Raw genomic sequence first — 21,533 nt, 5'->3', positions numbered from 1 at the left:
ATCCTTAAAAGAGAAGCGGAAATTCATAGTGGGTCAGAGACACTCGCTTGGTGTACATCACAGAGAATCTCTTACAAGTTTTCACTTGTGCTTTCATTCGACGTATTGCCAACAGCGTCTTCGAGCAGAGCTCACTAGTTATCGTCATTTTGTGCATCGATTGCAGCTTAATCTTTAATATTTTAGGAGTATGCGCTTTGGACTTGTTTTACACTATAGATACATTAACTATAATGAATCGTTAGTCAAATATTGAATCACCAAATTCAAAATTTGTCGATAGAAAAAAAAAAAAAACAGAAAAAGGGAGAACAATTGAAATTGATTACCGGTTAGATAATAATCTTTATGAGAAATTGAGTGGAAGTTTCAAAGCAGCCGGCACTTGTCCCTAGATCAGTTATTATAGCTTCACCTTTTTCGTTAAGATTAACGGTACTGACTATAATAAGAAACCGCTGAATGCCGTAATAAAAAAAAAGTATGTCGACGCTATAATTCATGCAGCAACAAAACTGGATATACCGCAAGGAAAAAGTTTGCGCTAAGAAGGTGATTGCCAAAAAATGCTGATATAATCACAGAATTTTACATAAGTTCCGACTCGTTCAGTACAGTGTTTGTCTGTTAGTTTTATGTGAGCTATCAGAAGTTTTGAGAAAACAATTGCTAAGGTAGCAAGAAAAGCATTTACAAAAAGGGAAACACATGTACAACATCCTTTGTTCATTAGTTTGTTTACTAAAAGTAGGATAAAAGTGATACAATTATCGCATCATAGTAACATTCTTGAGTACTGTCGAAATTGAGCAAAGTGCCTGATGGATTTAATTCGACATTGCGAAAAAAGTTTTGAATTCTTTAAGAGATACTTCATTTCTGAGCTGTGTTTTGAGATTTTACTTCAACAGTTTTGGTTATTTCGCTGGCGAGTATATTAATTGCAATATTGTCGGTTCTGAATTAGTAAAATCAAAGATGATGATGAAATGATTTCATTGATTGTGTGACGCAATAATTCTTAAAAAGGTTCGTGAAGGTTACGCAGGACGCGTCTTACGATCTTAAGTTTGGAAAGCGCTTCGTTTTCGTCGGCTGAATACCATATAGCGCTTGCGTTTACTGTTAGTCAGTCTCGATTACACAGTCGATGGCAGTTTGAGTTTGTGACACTTTGCCGAGTTGTTGTGAATGACGCAATATTTGCGACATCAGTTCAAAATCCATAAGAATTAATCTGCAGTTTGAGCTTATTGTGAATTATAGCTAAGCGGGATTGGACTATATAACTGACAATCAACAGGACTCGGATAGGATTAGTAGAATTTTTAAACCGTAAAAAGTTAAAACTTCCTATCGAAAATCATCCTCTTTTCCGTCATCATGAAAAATCAAAAACACTGGTAATTGCGAGTGACGGGTATGAAAATTGAGCATTACGCTTGCAAAATTGATACTGTTCATTACTTTTCGACTTCCTATTTGTCTTTGTTGGAAACACAGACTACGGCAGAAAAAAAAAATAATTCCTGCAACCGAGTCGTTAGTTCTTCATCGGTGCATGAAGATCAACGTCAACATTCTCGAACATTTTGAATTCTGAAAGCAGTTACGACGGCGTCTTAAATGTTGTTCTATTTCATAAATTGAGCGATGGTAAATAAAAATGAAAAAAATAAATGGCGGGCAAATCGTCCAACGCGTGAAAACAGGGCAAAAATGGAATGGAAAAAAATCCCATCGCAAAAGTGTGGATGGAAAGAAGTGAACGTGCGCCGAGACACGAAGCAGGTATACCTTATACTTTGTATAGGACATCAGGGAGAGGATTGGAGGTGGCTGGTCTACCGGAAGAAGAGAGGAGGGAGTCGGTGACCGTTATGAGGCGTAAACCGGGTCTGTGGAGCTACAGCGGTGTTCTGAATGAATAGACTCAGCATCACGATCATCACCCGGGCAAGGCCACGGTCAGTGTGTTGTCGGGTCTCTGGAATGTCGGACGCGACATTGAGTGTCAATGGTTGAGTGCCGAAGTCGTTGACGAGGGAACGAACTACTTGCTGAGCTTGTGACGATGCTGAAAGGGCAGTGAAATCGACCCATCATGCCATGAATCAGGAAATCTCTCGAACTCAATGTGCAAAGTTGTTCGCAGGACTTGATTTGCACGCTGATGGAAGGAACCTTGGAGTCGATGGTTCACCAGAATTTCAGACTTGGACTGACTGGTTGGGTAAATACTCGGAGTGCTTTGATTTCAGACTCTAAATTCATCCTGTACTTTGATGTGAATAGTGAAGATTTTGAGAATCATAGTTGCGCAAACGAAGTATCAATTTCGTTTCTGTTAGCGCGATGGATAGCGGTGTAATTATTGGGAAAACTGTTGTGGTAACAGGGAATGGGAGCTCTAGCATCTCGAGTTGACGTATTACAGATCCAGCGAGTTTACAAGTTACATTGAAAATTCAAATAGAAATTGTCGTGACACTTGATGGTCGGTCTCAACGGTGACCCGCAAACCTATATTTCATTGCTCTTTAGCCTCAAAGTATCGAACAATCGAAGCGTTTTTCAGATGTCGAAGGATGCATGTCAATTTGTCGGCAATTCGAGGGCGCCGATGAAACAGTGTATTCTAATTAAACAGAAGCGATCGATCAGGCTAAATTGATTACACAACTCGGTAATAGTTACGAAACTTACTTAAGCACTCCAGAAAGTACGACAAAAGTTGGCATTCAAATCGTCGGCAGGTATTCAAATCACGTACGACTTACGGTACACACTACGTCACTGTTACTTTGAACCGTATTCTTTATCCCTACGTGCAATTCATCGCGTATCGACTAACACAGTGTCAAAAATCGGTATGTTAATTTAATATGATTTTCACGCATTTGGAATTATTTGCGATTCATCAAATAGTATGCAACTCGACTTTGAAATTTTAAAAGACTTAAAAAAATTTTTTAAAATTGTTTTTTTATTTTTTATTAAAATTTATTATTTAAATAAAAATTTTCAAAAGATTTAAAAGAAAGAGGTATATTACTTGGTGTGAAATTGGATCAGGTAAGTTTCATAGAAATTCATGAAAGTTTAGTTGCATTGAATTTATAGTTATAATACCGGGAATATGGAGGTCAAAAAACTTTAATTGAATTCAAAAAGCTACAAGCTGCTTTCAGTGAATTGATGTGAATTATTAATGTGATGTTAATTCAAGTTACTTCATCAAGTTGCAAAACTTTAATTAAGTTGGAATGACTTTAAATAATTTTCAATGGCGTCGAGTAACTCTAGGAGGTTAATAGACTTCGAACGAATTTAAATGGCTTCAAAGTTTTTTTATATACTTGAACTGACTTCATGTGAATTCGCATAAGTTTACATAATTTTAAGTTGTTGAATTTGAATGATTTAAAGCGATGTCAAATGTCTCAAACTGATTTGCTTAAATCAGAGGACTTTAATTTAATTCTAATCACTCGATGTGACTTAGAATTACTTCAAGTGACTTGGTGTGAATTCACGTGATTCCAATTGAATTCAACTGACTTCTCCTCAGATATACTAGATAATCCAAACACTTATCTCTTTATTTAAATGTAACGTGATTTGAAACACACGAACCCCTCGATTCGGTACGGTATTATATTCCCCAGGAAAAGTGAAAGAATGTTACGCATTAAAGAATCTAGATATACTTGGCGATCACGTCCCACGGATCTATTAGTAGTCATCGGCTGGCTGGCAAATTGCAATAGGTGACAGTTGCGGTAGGGGCTTGGATTTTGAGGTGGTAGAAAGTTTCCCCTCCTGAGGATGGCTATCATCCTCGCTCACCTGTTGTAAAAATGGAGCCAGTCATACCACGTCTGTCTTTCAGGAATTACCCGAGCTGAATTGAATTTTTCAACCGCGTTGTTAAATGTGTCGGTCACAACACGAGTTCGATATACGTTCAATGATTTATCGAAAATTTCACCAACGATAATGGCAACTATTTTCATGATCAGAAATGATCAGTTTTCATGACAACGTGAGTGGTGCTTTTATTGCGACTGAGGCAAATTCGGTCAATACCTGTTTGCGGCGTTTTTAAAAAAAAATCATTAACTTTCACTCGCACGTCGACTGATGGTAATTAACAGTAATTTCACGGGGTTCAGTGCATTGGTAGCAAGATAAATCCAAAGATATAATAATTAATGTAAGTAAAAGACAGAAGCGAAATGTCTTTTCTTATTCCGTGATTATTGGAATAATTGTGTTTTACAGCAGATTTATGTATTTGATTATTTAGTCTTCTTTTAATCGGTCTCATTCACACAGTTTTCACTCAAAACTGTCCAGATTATCGATAAGCATGATTATCAGAATTAAAAAAATATTAGAACCATTAACTTATCATCTCGATCTATTAAAGTAGCAGAATGTAATTTTCAATAACATCGACTAGTAGAATTTTTTAGCAATATTTTTTGTAAAATTCTTTAATGAGTATGAAAAATTTGGATAACCCGCAGATGACGGACAAATTTTTTTTCATATATTACAATTATTTGAAAGTTGAATCGCAGTTCATATTTCAGCAGATTATTATTTAAAAAAAAGTTTCATTTACTTTACGGTATGATTTTCTGTTACAACTGTAATTTTAAAAATTATTCTTATAAAATGGTACAAAAAAATATATATTCATCCAACATCTGAATCCCCCTTGAATGTAATCAACGTCGGTCAAAATATTATTATCATAACGATTTTGTGTCATATTTCAGAGAAAAGCTTGAAGCGAACCAGCAAAAATGAGTGGCGTAGCCGGTCTCCCGGTGCTTCTAGGCGGTGCATTGAGTTCTGCAGCGGGAAATCTCGCCTGGTTCTTTCCAGTGTTAGCTGCAGCTATAGCTTACTTCCAGTTCGAAGTAATGGATCCGGAATCGAGGCCGATCGACGTACCATCAGAACTTCTCTTGCCAGCGTATGATTTCATAGTAATCGGAGCAGGATCAGCAGGTGCGTTATGTGAAGTATTAGGCACCGCCTAGTTGCAATTTGAAATTGATTATATTTTAATTCCAAATTTTGTAATTAAGGCGAGATAAAATACAAATGTAACTTATGACTTGCAATTGACTCATTACAATTTGATCCACCAAAAAAAAAACGTAACAAACGAAAAGCAGTTGCATATGCATAGGCGATTTCCGACGAGTGTGACGTTTGTAGCGTGAACCGAAGACGAGTGCTGCGTTCATACGAGTGCGAAGCTGGCACCACGAGTCGAAGGGAAGTGCTGTAATCGCATGATTCAGGTCTCACCCATCCGCACGCGTGACATACGGTATTTATTGCAATACCTGTTTGAAAAATTCGATTTTGAAAACTGTGGAGCGTGTCCCATTTCCGAACGTGCGGTAATTGCATGTCATGCAACTAGTGAGTAAAATGCGGTTTTACGCACGGGTAGCGATCAAAATCACGAATGGCCAGCGGTGGTGGGGGTGTAGGGGGCGAAGTCAAAGATGGTCATTAAAAATGTCTAATCAAGCTTCTGAAAAAAATTGTGATACGTACCAAATAAAATAATTCAACCTTTTTCCCTCTTGACATTTAATTTTACACTCCATAATTATCGAGTTACAAAGGATTTTCCGAACACTGAAATATTAATCAAAAAGTTGAGTAACGCAAATTGCAACAAGGTATTGCCAAAAATTATTCAAAAAACGAAATTGAAGCTGAATCTCGACCGTTTCAAAATCCTTCCGGAAAAAAAATTCCTATTACTGTTTCTCAACAAATTACGTGTGACTTTAATAGAGTATGAAAATCGCAAAAAACAACAGTCGAACATCACCCAGTGATGGCTAAAAAAGTCTTAGAGAATTTTACAAAAAAGTTAACGGAGCTGATTATTAGTACTTACAAATGTGACCTGAAACATTTATTTACGGCTTTTTTGGCCGAGGTATCTAACTTTTTGTCTCAATCGAAAATTCAAAAAGTGATCTCAAACTTATGGACGGTACTGTATACGTTGGATTCTATGCGAGTGTAGCTCACAAAATACTAAATCGGAAGAAGTGTCCGCCCCCTTGCCTACAACAACGTCAGCAAACGTTAGGTTTTTGGAAACCAAATTTTTACGGTATATCCGTTAGACATTTCTCTCCTCTGTTGTACTCTGTGAAAACGCAGCACTCACCTTTGCGGCGCAAACTTCGCACTCGTTAGATATCGCCTATTTTTCGCACTTGTAACGCAATATACTATTTCTTTCCTATTTTTCCAGAAAAACAGCTCAACGTGTGAAGTTAAATCTACGGTAACTTGCACGGAGTTTTCCATGATTTGATACACTTGTCAAAGAACCCCGCAGTACCCTTATGGAAATTGACTTTCCCAGATACAGGCTTCATAGTTCATGAAAATTACGAAATCTATGGATGTCCAAAAATCTAGACAACTTTCTTCCGAAACCTGTAGCTGGGAAACTACTGATTTTTGGGACTTCTGTCCAGGAAAACTTTTGATCGGGAGGATATGTACTATAACATACTGGAAATCTAGCCAATTCGACCAGGAGCCAATTTCCATAAGGATTCTGCGGGGTCCTTTATACGTAAAACCATAGTCAGCTGATTTCCCACATCGCCACCATATTTGTTGGGTTATGTTGGGTGAAGTGCAGCGTTTCATTTGTCGAAATGTAATTGATGAGACTCAAATTTTGAAATACCAGGAATATGACAAAATTTTTCTCACGTTTTGATATTATTCCGGAGAACTTTCTCCGATGACATTTCAATTTCTCAATATTTTATTGCAACCGTGTTGATTGTTTTTGGTTTTGAACAAAGCATTGCACTTTGCATAATCAGATTGCCTTGATGTAGTTGAGCTAATTTGTTTTACAATGAACGTGTTCTAAATGTATTGCGAAATAATTTTAGGACACAGAAAAGGAAATCGCCGTTATATTACCATATTGTCGATATTCTGCTAGAATTTGAATCACTGCCAGAGAAAGTTGGTGACGTACATACATGTGTCACGTGTATCCTCACTCGGTTTATTCTTTGTGCGTCACTTCACATCTATTGCAACCGCGTAATCATCGCCGATGTTGTTTATCAGGAAAAAGGCGGAAATTAGTTTTAGCCCGAATCCCGCAACGTTGCCGTATGCTTTGATGAAATGTTTACGTTCACGTGCAACGTGCCTCAGTGTCAATGTCATTGTACAGTAAACAGCACGTGCGAAGGTCTTCCTTGCACAATACTGCACTCGTGTATTTTTTATACGTATGTGGCAAAAGTTTCATGTATACAAAGTGATAAGAATAAAAAATTATACTGTTCAAAATTCATCACTCTAATTTTACTGTTCAACTTTTTATATGCGGACGCATTAATCGTAACAATCTGTATATTTATTACATATGTCGTTAAACTGATACTGGAATAAAATGGGATTTTTAAATGATTTTTTCAAGCTCCTTGATAATCTCCGCTCTGATGTTTCATCTAATTTCTGCTAGGATCACGTTATGCTTTTTTTTACTAATGGTTTATTTTTCATATATTTTCAACGACGCAAACATATCGAAATAGCTTGATGTTGTGGGAAAATCATTTTATAGGTGCGGTTGTGGCAAGTCGCCTTTCGGAAGTAGAAGATTGGAATGTTTTGATACTGGAAGCTGGAGGAGATGAGACAGAGATTTCAGATGTCCCTGTGCTCGCTGGTTACTTACAACTTAGTCAGCTCGACTGGAAGTATAAAACGGAACCGCAAGGAGATTCATGTTTGGGTATGATATTAAAATATGGTGTGCAAGATAACTAAATTTTCGAATTTTGATATCTTTGGAGTAAATTTTCTGGTGCCGATATTTGCTCATTCGTTCAAGTTCTATATATTTGTAAAATTTAGAAAAAAAAAAACATTATGCATCCAAATGTATATTTTTGAATTTAGAAGACTTTTTCTGGATTTGATTCAGCTGAAGTTTTCGATTACGTTTTTAATTGCGTGAATCAAAAATTTCTAAAGTGCAACGAAAATTGTAAAAGCAAAGACACTTCCATCATGTTATCGATATCAAAATAATCGTAACAAAAATTAAATTCCAGAGAATTTTTCGAGAATTGTGAGAAAATTGGAATTACACGTATACACATATTTTTTCAAATGCATGTTCGAATATAGCCGTTTGCGTGTGAATTGAGACGTTCAAAAATTACACCCTCACGGAAAAAAAAACCCCACTTGGGTGTAAATTCGTACCCCCAACTCAAAGATAATGCTAATTTCCCATAAGAAAAAAGTTAGGGGTACGAATTTACACCCAAGTGGGGGTTTTTTTCCGCGAGGGCAGATCTTTGAAATTAGTGTGACTTCGTAACTTTCACTCGATTAACACATATGGAACGGCTGCATAAATTCAAGTCATTTAAAGCGGAATGGTTCTCATACTGACAGTCCACCAAGCTAACATAGTAAAAATAATCAGCCTCTGCAATAACCGCAATTTTTTTTTTAATTAAAAATTGACAATCAAATTTTTTCACAGGTGGATTATTGTTACTTTCCTGAGTTACGAAAAATGCATTATTTCAATGATGTATTATCAATTTCATTGATAATTAATTTTATAGTGAATAGTGTACTTAATTCATCATTGTTCATTATTTTAATCATGGACAATGGGTTATTTTGAACATTATGTATAATTGGAGGATATAGATTAACTTTACCCTTATGCATTATTCCAATAATAATTTCAGTCTAGGTTGATATGGTTCCTGATACACGATTTTACAATTTACATTGATTTGTAGAAATAATCGTAATAATAAAAAATAAACTCAGTCCATTATTTTATCTTAATCATAATTTAATTAATGCATTAATCGTAAGATCCATAATTATTCTGAAAGCAAAAATTACTTTAATGCTTCACGCCGGTTTTAGAATCGAAAAATGAAAGTTCTGGTACAGCATTTATTTGAAAACATCTACGGTGAAAATTTTACTTAAAAAAATTCTTTATTTTATAAAAGAGAATTTTTTTTTCTAAAAGTTTTGATTTCTCAACGTGGAAATTAACTGCAATAGGTAGTATTTTTCAATGATAATTTCTAGTCTAGTCATATTAGAGTAAAGCAGATTCTAGCATATTCAATTATTTCCTATTTTTTTATGGGCGGAAAATAATGTTTTTCCGGGTATAGGAACGATGGTAAAAGCAGCATAATTTTTTATTGTAAATTTTAATTGTTTTTGAGTAAATAATCTTGTTTTCCCAATAATCAGATCTTCTTTCCGTCGGTAATCGTTATTTTTTTAAACCTATTAAAATTTCCACAACAAGAAAATGTTGCATCTCCTTGGGGTAACTATGGGATCTCTATAGATATATTTAAAAAACATAAACTGTCGAATCATCAGTTACTAATGCTTAAGTTGAGCATGAAGTATCCATATTTTTAGAATGGGTAATTTATTATCAATCCAAAACTGTTACCCGTTGCGGTATTAATTAAGCATAATGTAATTCTGAATTTATCGAATATTACCACAATAATAATTCCAATAATTGTAAAGTCAGTAGCCATTACTGCAATAAAAATTAATGCAACTACAAAAATCTGTAACTTTTTCTTTAAACGAGTTAACGAATCGTCAAACTTGATCTCAATTTGCATTAAAAAGAATTGGCCACCCAAGATAAGATTTGTTATTCGTATATATTTGACGGCAGGCCGTGGCTTCAGTTAACCAGCTAAATGAATTTATTTCTGCTAAGCAAGTAATAGTACATTCTGTAACAAGGGAATAACGTCGGAGATTATTCCCCTGGTGGGTTTACTACCTGTGCGAAGCGAGGGCAGTAATCATAAGAAGGAATAATACGCTTTATTCCCGTGTTGCTTGGAGGATTTATTCCCAAACCTCACTGTGCCACTTTTTTGACTTGAAACGTGGTTAATCTATTAGTGGGAGAAAAGTCATATTTTTTCCTGCAAATGAGCGCGAAATAAGAAATTTTCTTCCGCAAATGCGGGAAAAAAGTGTAAGAGGGAATCATATGGTGTTTTAGTCCCGCTTTTCAAGGCAATAAAGTTGTCATTACAGTTGAGTCGGTAATAAAGTATAAAATTGAAAGAAAAGAAGCATTCAAGAGACTTTTTCATTCCAGCAATGCAAAATGGTCGGTGCAACTGGCCACGTGGCAAAGTAATAGGAGGCAGCAGTGTGCTGAACTACATGCTGTACCTGCGGGGAAACAAGAAGGACTACGACACGTGGGAGGCGCAAGGTAATCCCGGTTGGGGCTCGGACCAGGCGCTGTACTACTTCAAGAAGTCGGAAGACAACCTGAACCCATACTTGGCGAAGACGTCGTACCATTCGACGGGGGGATATCTGACCGTTCAGGAAGCGCCGTGGCACACGCCACTGGCAGCGGCGTTTGTGCAGGGGGGTCAGGAGATGGGATACGCCAATCGTGACATAAACGGAGCGTACCAAACGGGCTTCATGATAGCCCAGGGGACGATAAGGCGCGGAAGCCGCTGCTCGACGGGAAAGGCGTTTTTGCGACCGGCCAGACTGCGGAAGAACTTGAACGTCGCGATGCATTCTCATGTCACTCGAGTTCTCGTCGACCCCACCTCAAAAAGGACCTACGGCGTAGAGTTTCTCAGAGACGGTAAGCTGCACCGGATCAGAGCCACAAAAGAGGTCATTGTCTCCGGGGGTTCGGTCAACTCCCCACAGATTTTAATGCTGTCCGGCATAGGGCCACGCGAGGACTTGATTCAGCACAACATCCCTGTGATACAGGTAAAGGTATTTTTGATAGGCACAGGGTGGTCAATCAATTCAAACTGAAAAAACCCATGACTTTTCTGTGGTTCCTTGATTGCTTGCTTGGTCATATCGCGTTTCCCAACACTATTTTATATTTTCAAAAACGTTGGAATTTGATAATTCGATCGTGAGAACAGACAGCTGTAGGTGTTAGTATGTACGAAATTATAGTCTTTAGCATATGTAATTGTATTGTCACTAATTTCATCGTTTCTAATGGTCCACGTAAAATTGAATTTCAAAACAGGATCTTAGGGTGGGGTACAATCTTCAAGACCATGTGGGGCTTGGCGGACTGACGTTCATGGTCAACCAGGAGGTGTCTATGGTCGAGAATAGACTTCACAGTGTCCCGGCAGTGATGCAGTACGCCGTTCTCGGTGATGGGCCACTGACGGTTCTCGGTGGTGTCGAGGGCCTGGCCTTCGTTAACACAAAGTACGCTAACGCTTCGGACGACTTCCCCGACATCGAGTTGCACTTTATTTCTGGCTCGACAAACTCCGATGGCGGTCGGCAAATCCGCAAGGCTCACGGGCTGACGGAGCGGTTTTACAACGCAGTGTTCGGGCCCATTAGCAACAAGGATACGTGGAGCGTCATTCCGATGCTGTTGCGTCCCAGAAGCAAAGGGATTATTAAGTTACGAAGTAAAAACCCCTTCGACTACCCACTCATCTATCCAAACTACTTTAAGGACCCGTTTGACATGGCAACTCTTGTTGAGGGTGTCAAAATAGGCGTAGCTCTCAGCCGGACAAAGTCCTTTCAACGATTTGGCAGCGAGCTCAACCCGATACATTTCCCCGGATGCAAACACGTTCCACTCTACACCGACGCATATTGGGAGTGTATGATTAGGTACTATTCTGTGACCATTTATCATCCCGTCGGCACCTGCAAAATGGGGCCTTATTGGGATCCCGAGGCTGTTGTGGACCCCCAATTGAAGGTCTATGGCGTCTCTGGGCTCAGGGTCATCGACGCTTCGATCATGCCCAATCTCGTCAGCGGAAACACCAATGCTCCAACCATCATGGTCGGCGAAAAGGGATCCGACATGATCAAGGAACAGTGGCTGAGGCGAAAGACTTAAACACGTTTGGGCTCGACGGATTGACTGAATTTTTTTGGTACTGATCTTCGAAGTGTGATCGAAAATTTTACACGCTCTTGTAATATTTATACGATTGTTCGGTGGATCAGGAAAAACTTCATTCCGATCAGCAGAAGATAATTTAGAATATGAATTATTTCAATTTTTTAGTTCTGATTGGATAGTGAAAGATATGTATATTTTGACATTGAATCAAACAAATTAACTTTTACACTTTAAATAATTACCAATTTACATAAAGATGTTAAATGCAACGTTAACACGTATGACAGCAACATGGTGTCGCGCCACAGCCTGTTATCAATTCATCGTTCAGCTCAACGCTACGAGTGCATAGAGACAGAAAACTCAGTGCAAACGATTATACTTTTGTGAGTTAACAAATGGTGAAACGTACCCTTAAAAATCATTATTATAATCAAACACGATGACTCGATTAATGTAGTTCATTTTCTGCCACCAGATGGCATCTTTCGATATTTTAGACTGCAATAGTATTTGGTTACTCAGGATGCATTTAGTTTTTGAGGTATACTGTACAATATAAATAATTGTTGCGCGAGATTCAGTGCATTGTGAAAGTTACAGTGAAAATTTGTAATTTGATATTAAGATAACGAAAATTTTGTTGCACAAAAGTACCGCAAATTCTCGGTCTTTATACTCTCATTGTAAATAATTATTTATTGCTATTCCGAGATGAGCTTTATGTATATTGCATGTTATATACACGATTAGCTTGTAAATAAACGAATTTATACGAGTGAGTAATGATGTTCTCGTATTATTAATAAATGTGAAATGTAAGTGATACCTTGAAACTCTGCTTCTTGTATATTATTTACTCTTGCTTATAAAATCATCACAGTTTTAGGGGTTGACTTATAAGTAGCACGGGATAGAAACGGTTTTTTTCTACACTGCAGATGAAAAGAGAAATATATGATGAAAAAAACTGGTGTTGTATGTAAACTGACAATATGAAAAAAAATTAAAAGTTATATCACTCTTTTGCTTAGAGTTATTTCAGTTGAATAACGACGTGCCTTGGCTGCCTTTTTATGCACAACAATTCACTATAAGTTAAGATAGCTGTGAAAAAGTTACACCGCTGTCTCTAATCTCATCAATTTTTTTCATGTAAGGTTATTGAGAATTATCAATAGTGTCACATTTTTCATAAAGCCGGTGTTATAAATTAATACGTCACTGGAACTATGAACAGCATATTCGAAGTCTCACACATTTTTACTTTTGATAACATTTCCTTAAGTATCTGAAAATTTTCACGATACAGATTCTTTTCACACCATAAAAAGAAATTTGTTGTATTGCTTCATGTATGAAGATCAGTAAAATTAAGGTCCATCAATCTAACTTTCGAAGTGATTCATTAAATATTGAGTTTTAAAAACAACGCAATATTAGTAATATGGCGTTGCACCAGCTAATCATTTTAGCAAAATCGTTGTACCAATATTAAGTGACAGAAAACTTGATTCAAGCTGAATTAGTGATGGCCACTACTTGTAAGCTAAAAATAATCGCTGCATCGATTAATCAAGTTCAAAAATATAATTGAACACGACTCAATTGATTCAGTAAAAATTAATCGATTAATCAATTATTTCGTATTTTTCTGAAACGGTACAAATGAAATGAAAATTTCAGTATGGAGTCTTAATAGCAAAAAAGTTTTTCAATTATTTATAGTTTCATTCAATATATTTTTCAATTTCAGGTGAAAATATTCATTTACCTTTCACTTATTATATCAAATAGGTACTTAGGAAGTAAGACAATGGTAATACTTGAAAGTCTAACTACGTAAATTGGTATTGTATTGCGCCGTTCGTGGGAGTAAAAAACAAAAACCGATTGTGAGGAAAAATAATCGAGTCAGCCGATCAATCGTGTTTGAAATAAGTTCAAGTTTCATGAATAAACATCTTGTTGCAGCATGTAAATTATTTTTCTTTTCTTAAAAATATTATCAAAAAACCAACGATGACCGTTTTCGGTTGTGTTCTAATATTTGAAAAAAATAATTTCACCCAATAGATCAGATTCCCGTAGGTAAAAATAAAACATTAAAAACGACTGGGTCGGGTGGGAAAGCTCCGGAATTGAAAATTCACCCACGCAGAGAAATATACGTCTAAAAGAAATATTATAATTGAATTATACAACGACCCGATTAGTGTAGTATGTTCTCCAGTACTCAATAGCTTTCTTCGATACATTTCGGACTTTATTATCTGGAATCCAGAAATGTCTTATACTTGCCACATAGACGTTCATTGTGAGTATTCTCGGTCACGATGAGCTAAAAGCATGTCAAAACTTGTTTAAAAAACTTCCGATTACAAACATAAAGTTTTCGTTACAAGTATGAAAAAACACCTCGCGGTACGTAATTTGCTTCAAATTCATATCTGTAATATAGCGCAGAACCCACTGGCCTCTTAAAAGTAAATACTGTATGTGCCTGGTCACGAAAGGTAAACGTTGAATCTGCTGACACAGCAAAACTCGTTGGTAGTGCCTAAGGCGGTGTTTATGAAGTGTCAGTCGACCACGCGGTTTACCGGGTGATTGAGTGAAATTGCACCATTGTGTTGCACGTTAATGGATTAAGTCGACTAAACAATTATTTCTTCGAGAATAATGATTTTATGTTACTTAGGCGTGCTACGACCAGAGGATTTGAGACAGTGAAATTGACGTATCTGTCGAGTGAATTATCACATCCACAAAGTGAAGCGAAAATAAGATACATTCAAGATGACGGTCATGGGCGCGTATTCGGCGGCGCGAATAGCTCTGTCATACGGTCCGGAGCTGAGTTTCCTGGTGTTCCTCAGGTTTCTGATAGTGCTGATGCGACAGGACATAATCGACCGGGACAACCGCGTGCAGATCATATCGACGAGAAAGATGTACGAGAGCTACGATTTCATCGTGATTGGTGGGGGCTCGGCAGGCTGCGTCGTGGCCAACAGACTGTCGGAGAACCAGAATTGGACCGTTTTGCTGCTTGAGGCGGGAGGTGACGAGACGGTCCTGTCCGATGTGCCATTGGTCTTCCCGACCCTCCAGCTGACCGCGATGGACTGGCAGTTCAAAACGGAGTCCTCGACGAAGTACTGCCAGGGGATGATAAACAATCAGTGTAACTGGCCTAGAGGTAAGGTGCTCGGTGGTAGCAGCGTGCTCAACGCTATGCTGTACGTCCGGGGAAATCGACGAGACTACGACCAGTGGAGGGACATGGGGAACACGGGGTGGAGTTATGACGAGGTTCTGCCTTACTTCAAGAAATCCGAGAACGTGATGATCCCTGGACTCGCCAAGTCACCGTTCCACGGCACTGGCGGGTATTTGACCATCGAACGGTTTCGGAACAACACGCCGATCGCTAAGCAATTCCTCGCCGCTGGTCGTGATATCGGCTACGAGGAAATCGACATCAACGGCGCGACGCAAACCGGCTTCTCCTACTCTCATGGAACCCTGAGAGATGGGTTGCGATGCAGCACGGCGAAGGCCTTTCTCCGTTCCGCATCGCGGCGGAAAAATCTCCACGTCAGCGCTCATTCCACGGTGGAAAAAATCCTCATTCACGAGACCACGAAGACCGCTTATGGTGTCAAGTTTCGAAGAGGCAGTCGAAACTACATCGTTTACGCCAGGAACGAGATCATACTTTCTGCCGGATCCGTGCAGTCACCGCACGTGCTCATGCTCTCGGGAATCGGACCCAAGGAGCACCTCGAGGAGGTCGGGGTTCCAGTCATTTATGACAGCCCTGGCGTTGGCAAGAATCTTCAGGACCACGTAGCCATCGGTGGACTTACTTACTTGATCGATTCACCTTCTGACTGCCCAGAGAAAACCGGAATCTGCTTTGTATTGCCCAGGTTTCTTACCCTCTCGACGATCAAGCAATTCTTGGCTGAGGAGAGAGGAGCTCTTTACAATGTTCCAGAATGCGAAGCCATGGGCTTCGTAAACACGATGTAAATATCTTCAAGATAAGTATTCAAGATGGTTAAAAATCATTCATTCTATTCTCTTTCAGCTATGCCAATGAGACGATGGATTATCCCGATGTTCAGCTTTTCCTCGCTTCGGTGGCAGACAATTCGGACGGTGGGCTGTTTGGAAAACGTGTATGTGGACTCAAGGACGATTTTTTCGCGAATATGTTCGAGGGCATCCTTTATGAAGATACCTACACCGTCGTACCGTTGTTATTGCGCCCGAAGAGCAGAGGTTACATCAAGTTGAAGGACGCAAATCCAAGGCATCATCCGATCATAGTTCCGAACTATTTCAGCGATCCGCATGATTTGGATATCCTGGTTAGTAAAGCTTTTCAACCGCAAAAATGTTGATCGAATTAATTAGTAGACCCGATTTCGACAACGTTTTTGTTATGCAGGTCGAAGGGGCGAGAATTATCTACAACCTTAGTCAAACTCCGACTATGAAGAGATTTGGCGCTCGTCCAAATTCAAATAAAATACCGGAATGTGCGCACTTTGCATTTCCTTCCGATGATTACTGGCGCTGCCATGCACAGCATTACACGATGACGATTTATCATCCTACCAGCACTTGTAAAATGGGCCCAACCGATGACCGCATGGCTGTAGTGGATCCGCGGCTCAGGGTTTATGGTGTACACGCACTGAGGATAGTAGACGCTTCTGTGATGCCAAATATCGTGACGGGCAATACCAACGCGCCGACGATCATGATAGCCGAGAAAGCGGCTGATCTGATAAAGGAGGACTGGGAAGATATCTGCGATAAACCATTAACGAAGCATTCAGTGGACGATAAGAAGCAACTGAGGATTCTGGGCGTGCACGCGTTGAGAACTAGACAAGTCGAGCAGGGTCAGCAGAAGGAGCAGATGATGATGGCCTTTAGAGATAATCAAATCGACAGGTTTAGCAGCAGTGTTGGCCGTGGGAACTTGCGAATTGATCTAGAAGACGACTCCGACTATCTGGACGACGATCGCGAAAAGGAGGAATGGGAGAAGGAGGTGGAGATGGTGCACAATCAGTTGGAAGCTGTTAAGCTAAAACGCCATATTATCGACGACCAGTCTGAGGAGCAGAGTGGTTTTGAGATCGAAATTATACCTGACAAAGATGAAGGCGATTCCAATATTCATAAAAATTGGCAAAATTTCACAAAAATATTTCTCACGACAAAATACGTGACTAATAATGATGCAACTAACTGTGCCGAAATCCGTATTGACAAAACATAAATAAAGTTTAATATTCAAACAAAGTACATATAACGAAATCTTCACGTAACTCGATGAAGCATTTTTTTACTTTTGGTAAACGCCACGTGACTCCGTTATTGCGTAAGACGCAACAAATTCCGACATATTTAAGTTCTGTAAATATTTACTCTTATATAACGTATTATGTAAATTTATTTATAATATAAAATTATACATGTTTGCCCGTATGACGTGGCAGTATTCAACTAATTTGATCAGTTTTATTATAAGACCCCTATCTATCCAAACTGGAAAATTATCTACCCATGAGGTGGTGAGAAATTTGCCGATTGATCGAGGCTCGAAGTATGTTTTCACATAAAATATTTGAATATTATTATCATAGCGAAGAGTAATGGTGCTATAAGACGTCTAGTTTATCTAAAGAATAATGCATGCTTCAACCTACGAGTTTATCGGTCCGTTTCAAGTTCTGAATTATACTAATTATGGACACTGTATTGCTGATTACCCAATACTAACCTGTAATTTATGGAGTCGACGAACAAAAACTAGGGCAATAGAACCAAGTACTTGGTGTTATATATTGAGCTATTCTGTTACGTTGTGAGGTTAATTAGTTTGGAATACTTCGTAGGCAGATGAATATGGAAGCGTTAAGTGCCTTGGCGGCACTTCTGCAGTCGGGGTTTAACCTGGCATTCATAGGAATATTAGAAGTACTAATAATTCTCCTGCGGCCTGACTTAGTAGACCAGGGAAATCGAGTGACGCCGGTTGTCCCGGAGGACATGAGCCCCAGTTACGACTACGTTGTGATCGGCTGCGGCTCCGCGGGATCCGTCATAGCGAACAGATTGTCAGAGGATGGAAGTTCGACGGTGTTGGCGCTGGAGGCGGGAAGAGACGAACCACCGATTTCGGATGTTCCAATGCTGATGCCGGTGCTCCAGCTAACGGACTTGGATTGGTCCTTCAAAACCGAGCAATCGACGCGCTACTGCCAGGGCATGAAAGGCCATCGCTGCAGCTGGCCAAGGGGTAAAGTGCTCGGCGGAAGCAGCGTGCTCAATGCCATGATCTATGCCCGGGGAAATGGACGAGACTATGATGAGTGGAGGGATGCGGGAAATCCAGGATGGGGATATGACGACGTCCTGCCATACTTCAAGAAAGCGGAGAACATCTCGATCCCCGAACTCGAAGATTCGCCATACCATGGAAGGGATGGCTACCTTACCGTCGAGGAATTCAGACACCACAAACCCTTGAGTGAATTCTTTCTGCAGGCTGGTAGGGAGCTGGGATTCAACGCGGTGGACGTCAACGGCGCCACTCAGACAGGCTTCACCTTGGCTCCCGGCACATTAAGGGACGGGCTGAGGTGTAGCACTGCCAAGGCCTACCTTCGCTCGGCGAGCCAGCGGCAGAATCTCCACATCGGCACGGAATGCACCGTTGAGAAGATCCTCATCAACACTACGACGAAGATCGCCTATGCTGTCCAGTTTCGAAGAGGTGGAGAGATGTACACTGTCCACGCTAGGAAGGAAGTCATTATCTCGGCCGGCGCGATTCAGTCCCCGCAGATTCTGATACTCTCGGGCGTCGGGCCGAGGGAACACCTTGACGAGCTAGGACTTGAGCTCGTTCATGAAAGTCCTGGAGTCGGCAAAAACCTTCAGGACCATATCACGCTTGGTGGACTCACATACTTGATAGATCTGCCTAATGGAACTTCCAGCAATGATTTTGGTGGCAGTAATACGCTGACGTTGTCCGCGTTGGCGGATTTCTTGAAGAATGCTACTGGTCCGATGTACGACCTTTCGACTAATGAAGTGTTGGGGTTTGTCAATACCAAGTAAGTGTTGCCTCCCCCCCCCCCCCCCCCCCCCCAGAAAAAAAATACGAACTTTTGGGGTTGAGATTCGTGATATAATTACGAAATTCCCGGATTTACCTTCAAGTTTGAGGGTAAGCCTTGAATTTGATGGTTACACCTGAGCGTTTTTTATGGTAGACTCTCATCTTTGATATGAGTGAAGATAGCAACGTGAATGTATAAATGATGCTGTTATTGGAAAAAATGTTATTTTGCAACTTTAGGATCATGTGAAATTCGGTGAAACGTGAAAAAGCACAATACGTGTATATTCTGTAGCATCGAGCCAATCGAAGCAATTACGAATTTGCAAGATGATCATTTTCTGTCGATTCTTTCATTAAGCTCACCTTAGGAACTCTAACTGCATTGATTTTGATGGTAACCCGCAAGTCAATAATTGCACTCAACTGTTTTAAAGGGTACAAAATCATTAACTTTGAATATAAATACTGAACACATTGGGTATAACGATGGACCGATCGCATTGCCTGAATCAAAACTTGGGGAAAGAAGGAAAAACATTAAAAAAATATCCAGTAGTGTTATTTGTACCAATGATGGTGAGTACGAATTGACAACCATCCCTACTATGGAATGTGAATAAATTTTAGCAGATTCTAGGTATTGACAATCTCAGAAGAGGTTTGATGATTATGATATTACAATGATGAAACTTTACTGTTTTTTATCCGGCTCTAATGTTTTTTGGGCCTATTTTCTTCACCTTAGAGATCTTCAGAGTTCACTTGGGAACATATTTTTGGAATAGTTATCTCGGTAACTATACTATAATAATAAAGTATGTCTTGAATGTTTCTCAGATAATTAGTTGTGATTCAGCCAGCGACGAAAATGAACCCAAAAATATTAAAACCTAATCAGAAACATCAGTTCAATAATTTCAAACGTTCCAATTATAAAGCCTTGGCACTAATATTTTACATTTTAGCTTATGTTCTTTGAATTTGTTCAGGTTCATTTCTATTATATAGGAGGTATATTATTTCACCCGTGTTTACCATCATTGACAAATAACACTACTAAAGATTTTTGGAATGGTTGAGTTCTTTTTGCTGAACTTATGATTCAGATAGTATGGCTCATTCACCTTTAACTGTTAACTTTGGAGGTAAATTCCCATCCCAAGTTTAATTTAGGATTTGCACTCGATTTGGGGTAACTCTGAAGCTGAACGATTGAAATTGACGGCAAATCAAAGTTTTTCTTGGAGGGCCAACTCGATAAGTGCCTTTAAATTCCGTTGCACAGGTTTAGCGACGGTGATTTGGACTGGCCGGACATCCAGTATCACTTCGCGACATTGAGCCAAAACGGACGAGCGTCGAGTATCATTGCTAAGCGGAATAACAATCTCAGAGATGAGTTCTTCGATAGTTTATTCAGCAATATACTCGATCACGCTGCTTTTGAAATGGCCCCGACACTGTTGCGCCCGAGAAGCAGAGGGTACATTACGTTGAGGGACGCTGATCCCGACAGTCCGCCGATTATAGTGCCGAACTACTTCGGCGACCCGCACGACCTTGACGTTTTGGTGAGCCAGTCATTTGTTTCGTACGTCACTGGTCATCATGGCCGAACGCGTTTCGGTCAACAGTTGACTGTTTCAGGTACAAGGGGCGCTAATCGCATACAACTTAAGTCAGACTCCGACGATGAAGTTGTTAAACACGCGTCTCAACCCGAACCGGATACCCGAGTGTAGTCATTTTAGCCTGCCTTCGGAAGAGTATTTTCGCTGCCACGCTAGGTTCTACTCGTTGACGATCTACCACCCAGGTTGCACCTGTAAAATGGGACCCGCTAGCGATGCTATGGCCGTGGTGAACGGTAGACTCAAAGTTCACGGTGTCAAGCGACTCCGCGTTGTCGATGCTTCGATTATGCCAAATCTCCCGTCCGGTAATATTAACGCACCTGTCATTATGATCGCTGAAAAAGCTGCACACATGATCAAGGAAGACTGGAGCATCTTATAGTTTTGCATCTGTAGTGGGTTCAACATCAATAGTTTTTGATAATTGTTTACGTGGATAGTCGTACATTTAGTCCAGTCGAGATAGACATAAAAATAGCCTTGAATGGAAATAATTAGGGGGAGCGATTTTTTTTTCTTAAACTTTGGGGGGGTAGTTGGAAGTATAAGTCTCGATTTTCGGGAAAATCCCGCCATTGCGTTCGCCGCCATCTTGATTTAAAGTTCAATTTTTTCGTTTTTCTGAAATAACTCGTTAATTTACAACTTTAGAGCAAAGATGGTGGAGTCCAAAGTTGTTGGAAATTTAATTTCCCACAAGTTTAGTCATTATCATTTTAACGCTAGGATCAATATTTGCAGAGTTATAAAATAT

At 39.5% G+C, this 21,533-nt stretch overlaps 4 protein-coding genes across 5 annotated transcripts in view; 3 read left to right on the top strand and 1 right to left on the bottom strand.

Moving 5' to 3' along the window:
- Positions 1-21,533, bottom strand: part of LOC124176644 (flotillin-2) — a 478,641-nt gene that overhangs the window by 16,647 nt on the left and 440,461 nt on the right. The window lies entirely within an intron of this gene.
- Positions 1,932-13,583, top strand: LOC124176628 (glucose dehydrogenase [FAD, quinone]-like). Of its 2 annotated transcripts, none has more exons than XM_046558170.1 (5): positions 1,932-2,233; positions 4,788-5,022; positions 7,652-7,822; positions 10,214-10,860; positions 11,135-13,583. In XM_046558170.1, the coding sequence occupies exons 2-5, from the start codon at positions 4,815-4,817 to the stop codon at positions 11,981-11,983; spliced, it is 1,875 nt and encodes a 624-aa protein (XP_046414126.1). In that variant the 5' UTR covers positions 1,932-2,233; positions 4,788-4,814; the 3' UTR covers positions 11,984-13,583. The 2 variants fall into 2 exon arrangements, with proteins under 2 accessions (XP_046414126.1, XP_046414127.1); XM_046558171.1 differs by lacking the exon at positions 1,932-2,233 and adding an exon at positions 4,197-4,216.
- LOC124176621 (glucose dehydrogenase [FAD, quinone]-like) lies at positions 14,582-17,499 on the top strand. The gene is made up of 3 exons (XM_046558162.1): positions 14,582-16,023; positions 16,086-16,368; positions 16,449-17,499. The coding sequence occupies exons 1-3, from the start codon at positions 14,789-14,791 to the stop codon at positions 17,289-17,291; spliced, it is 2,361 nt and encodes a 786-aa protein (XP_046414118.1). The 5' UTR covers positions 14,582-14,788; the 3' UTR covers positions 17,292-17,499.
- On the top strand, positions 17,889-21,529 carry LOC124176626 (glucose dehydrogenase [FAD, quinone]-like). Its single transcript, XM_046558167.1, has 3 exons — positions 17,889-19,137; positions 20,431-20,716; positions 20,793-21,529. Exons 1-3 carry the CDS (start codon positions 17,915-17,917, stop codon positions 21,159-21,161), a joined length of 1,878 nt encoding a protein of 625 aa, XP_046414123.1. The 5' UTR covers positions 17,889-17,914; the 3' UTR covers positions 21,162-21,529.

The sequence above is a fragment of the Neodiprion fabricii genome, chromosome 2 (genome assembly GCF_021155785.1).
Source record: "Neodiprion fabricii isolate iyNeoFabr1 chromosome 2, iyNeoFabr1.1, whole genome shotgun sequence".
Taxonomy (NCBI): Eukaryota; Metazoa; Arthropoda; class Insecta; order Hymenoptera; family Diprionidae; genus Neodiprion; species Neodiprion fabricii.
This window is presented reverse-complemented; position numbering and strand designations above follow the sequence as displayed.

Bases quoted from the DNA above. Each gene is read 5' to 3' on its own strand.
- LOC124176626 (XM_046558167.1), top strand. From the start codon at position 17,915: ATGAATATGGAAGCGTTAAGTGCCTTGGCGGCACTTCTGCAGTCGGGG. The intron at 19,138-20,430 runs GTAAGTGTTGCC...TCCGTTGCACAG, and splicing joins TTGGGGTTTGTCAATACCAA to GTTTAGCGACGGTGATTTGG. The intron at 20,717-20,792 runs GTGAGCCAGTCA...TGACTGTTTCAG, and splicing joins CGCACGACCTTGACGTTTTG to GTACAAGGGGCGCTAATCGC.
- LOC124176628 (XM_046558170.1), top strand. From the start codon at position 4,815: ATGAGTGGCGTAGCCGGTCTCCCGGTGCTTCTAGGCGGTGCATTGAGT. The intron at 5,023-7,651 runs GTGCGTTATGTG...ATCATTTTATAG, and splicing joins AATCGGAGCAGGATCAGCAG to GTGCGGTTGTGGCAAGTCGC. The intron at 7,823-10,213 runs GTATGATATTAA...TTTTCATTCCAG, and splicing joins GCAAGGAGATTCATGTTTGG to CAATGCAAAATGGTCGGTGC.
- LOC124176621 (XM_046558162.1), top strand. From the start codon at position 14,789: ATGACGGTCATGGGCGCGTATTCGGCGGCGCGAATAGCTCTGTCATAC. The intron at 16,024-16,085 runs GTAAATATCTTC...ATTCTCTTTCAG, and splicing joins ATGGGCTTCGTAAACACGAT to CTATGCCAATGAGACGATGG. The intron at 16,369-16,448 runs GTTAGTAAAGCT...TTTGTTATGCAG, and splicing joins CGCATGATTTGGATATCCTG to GTCGAAGGGGCGAGAATTAT.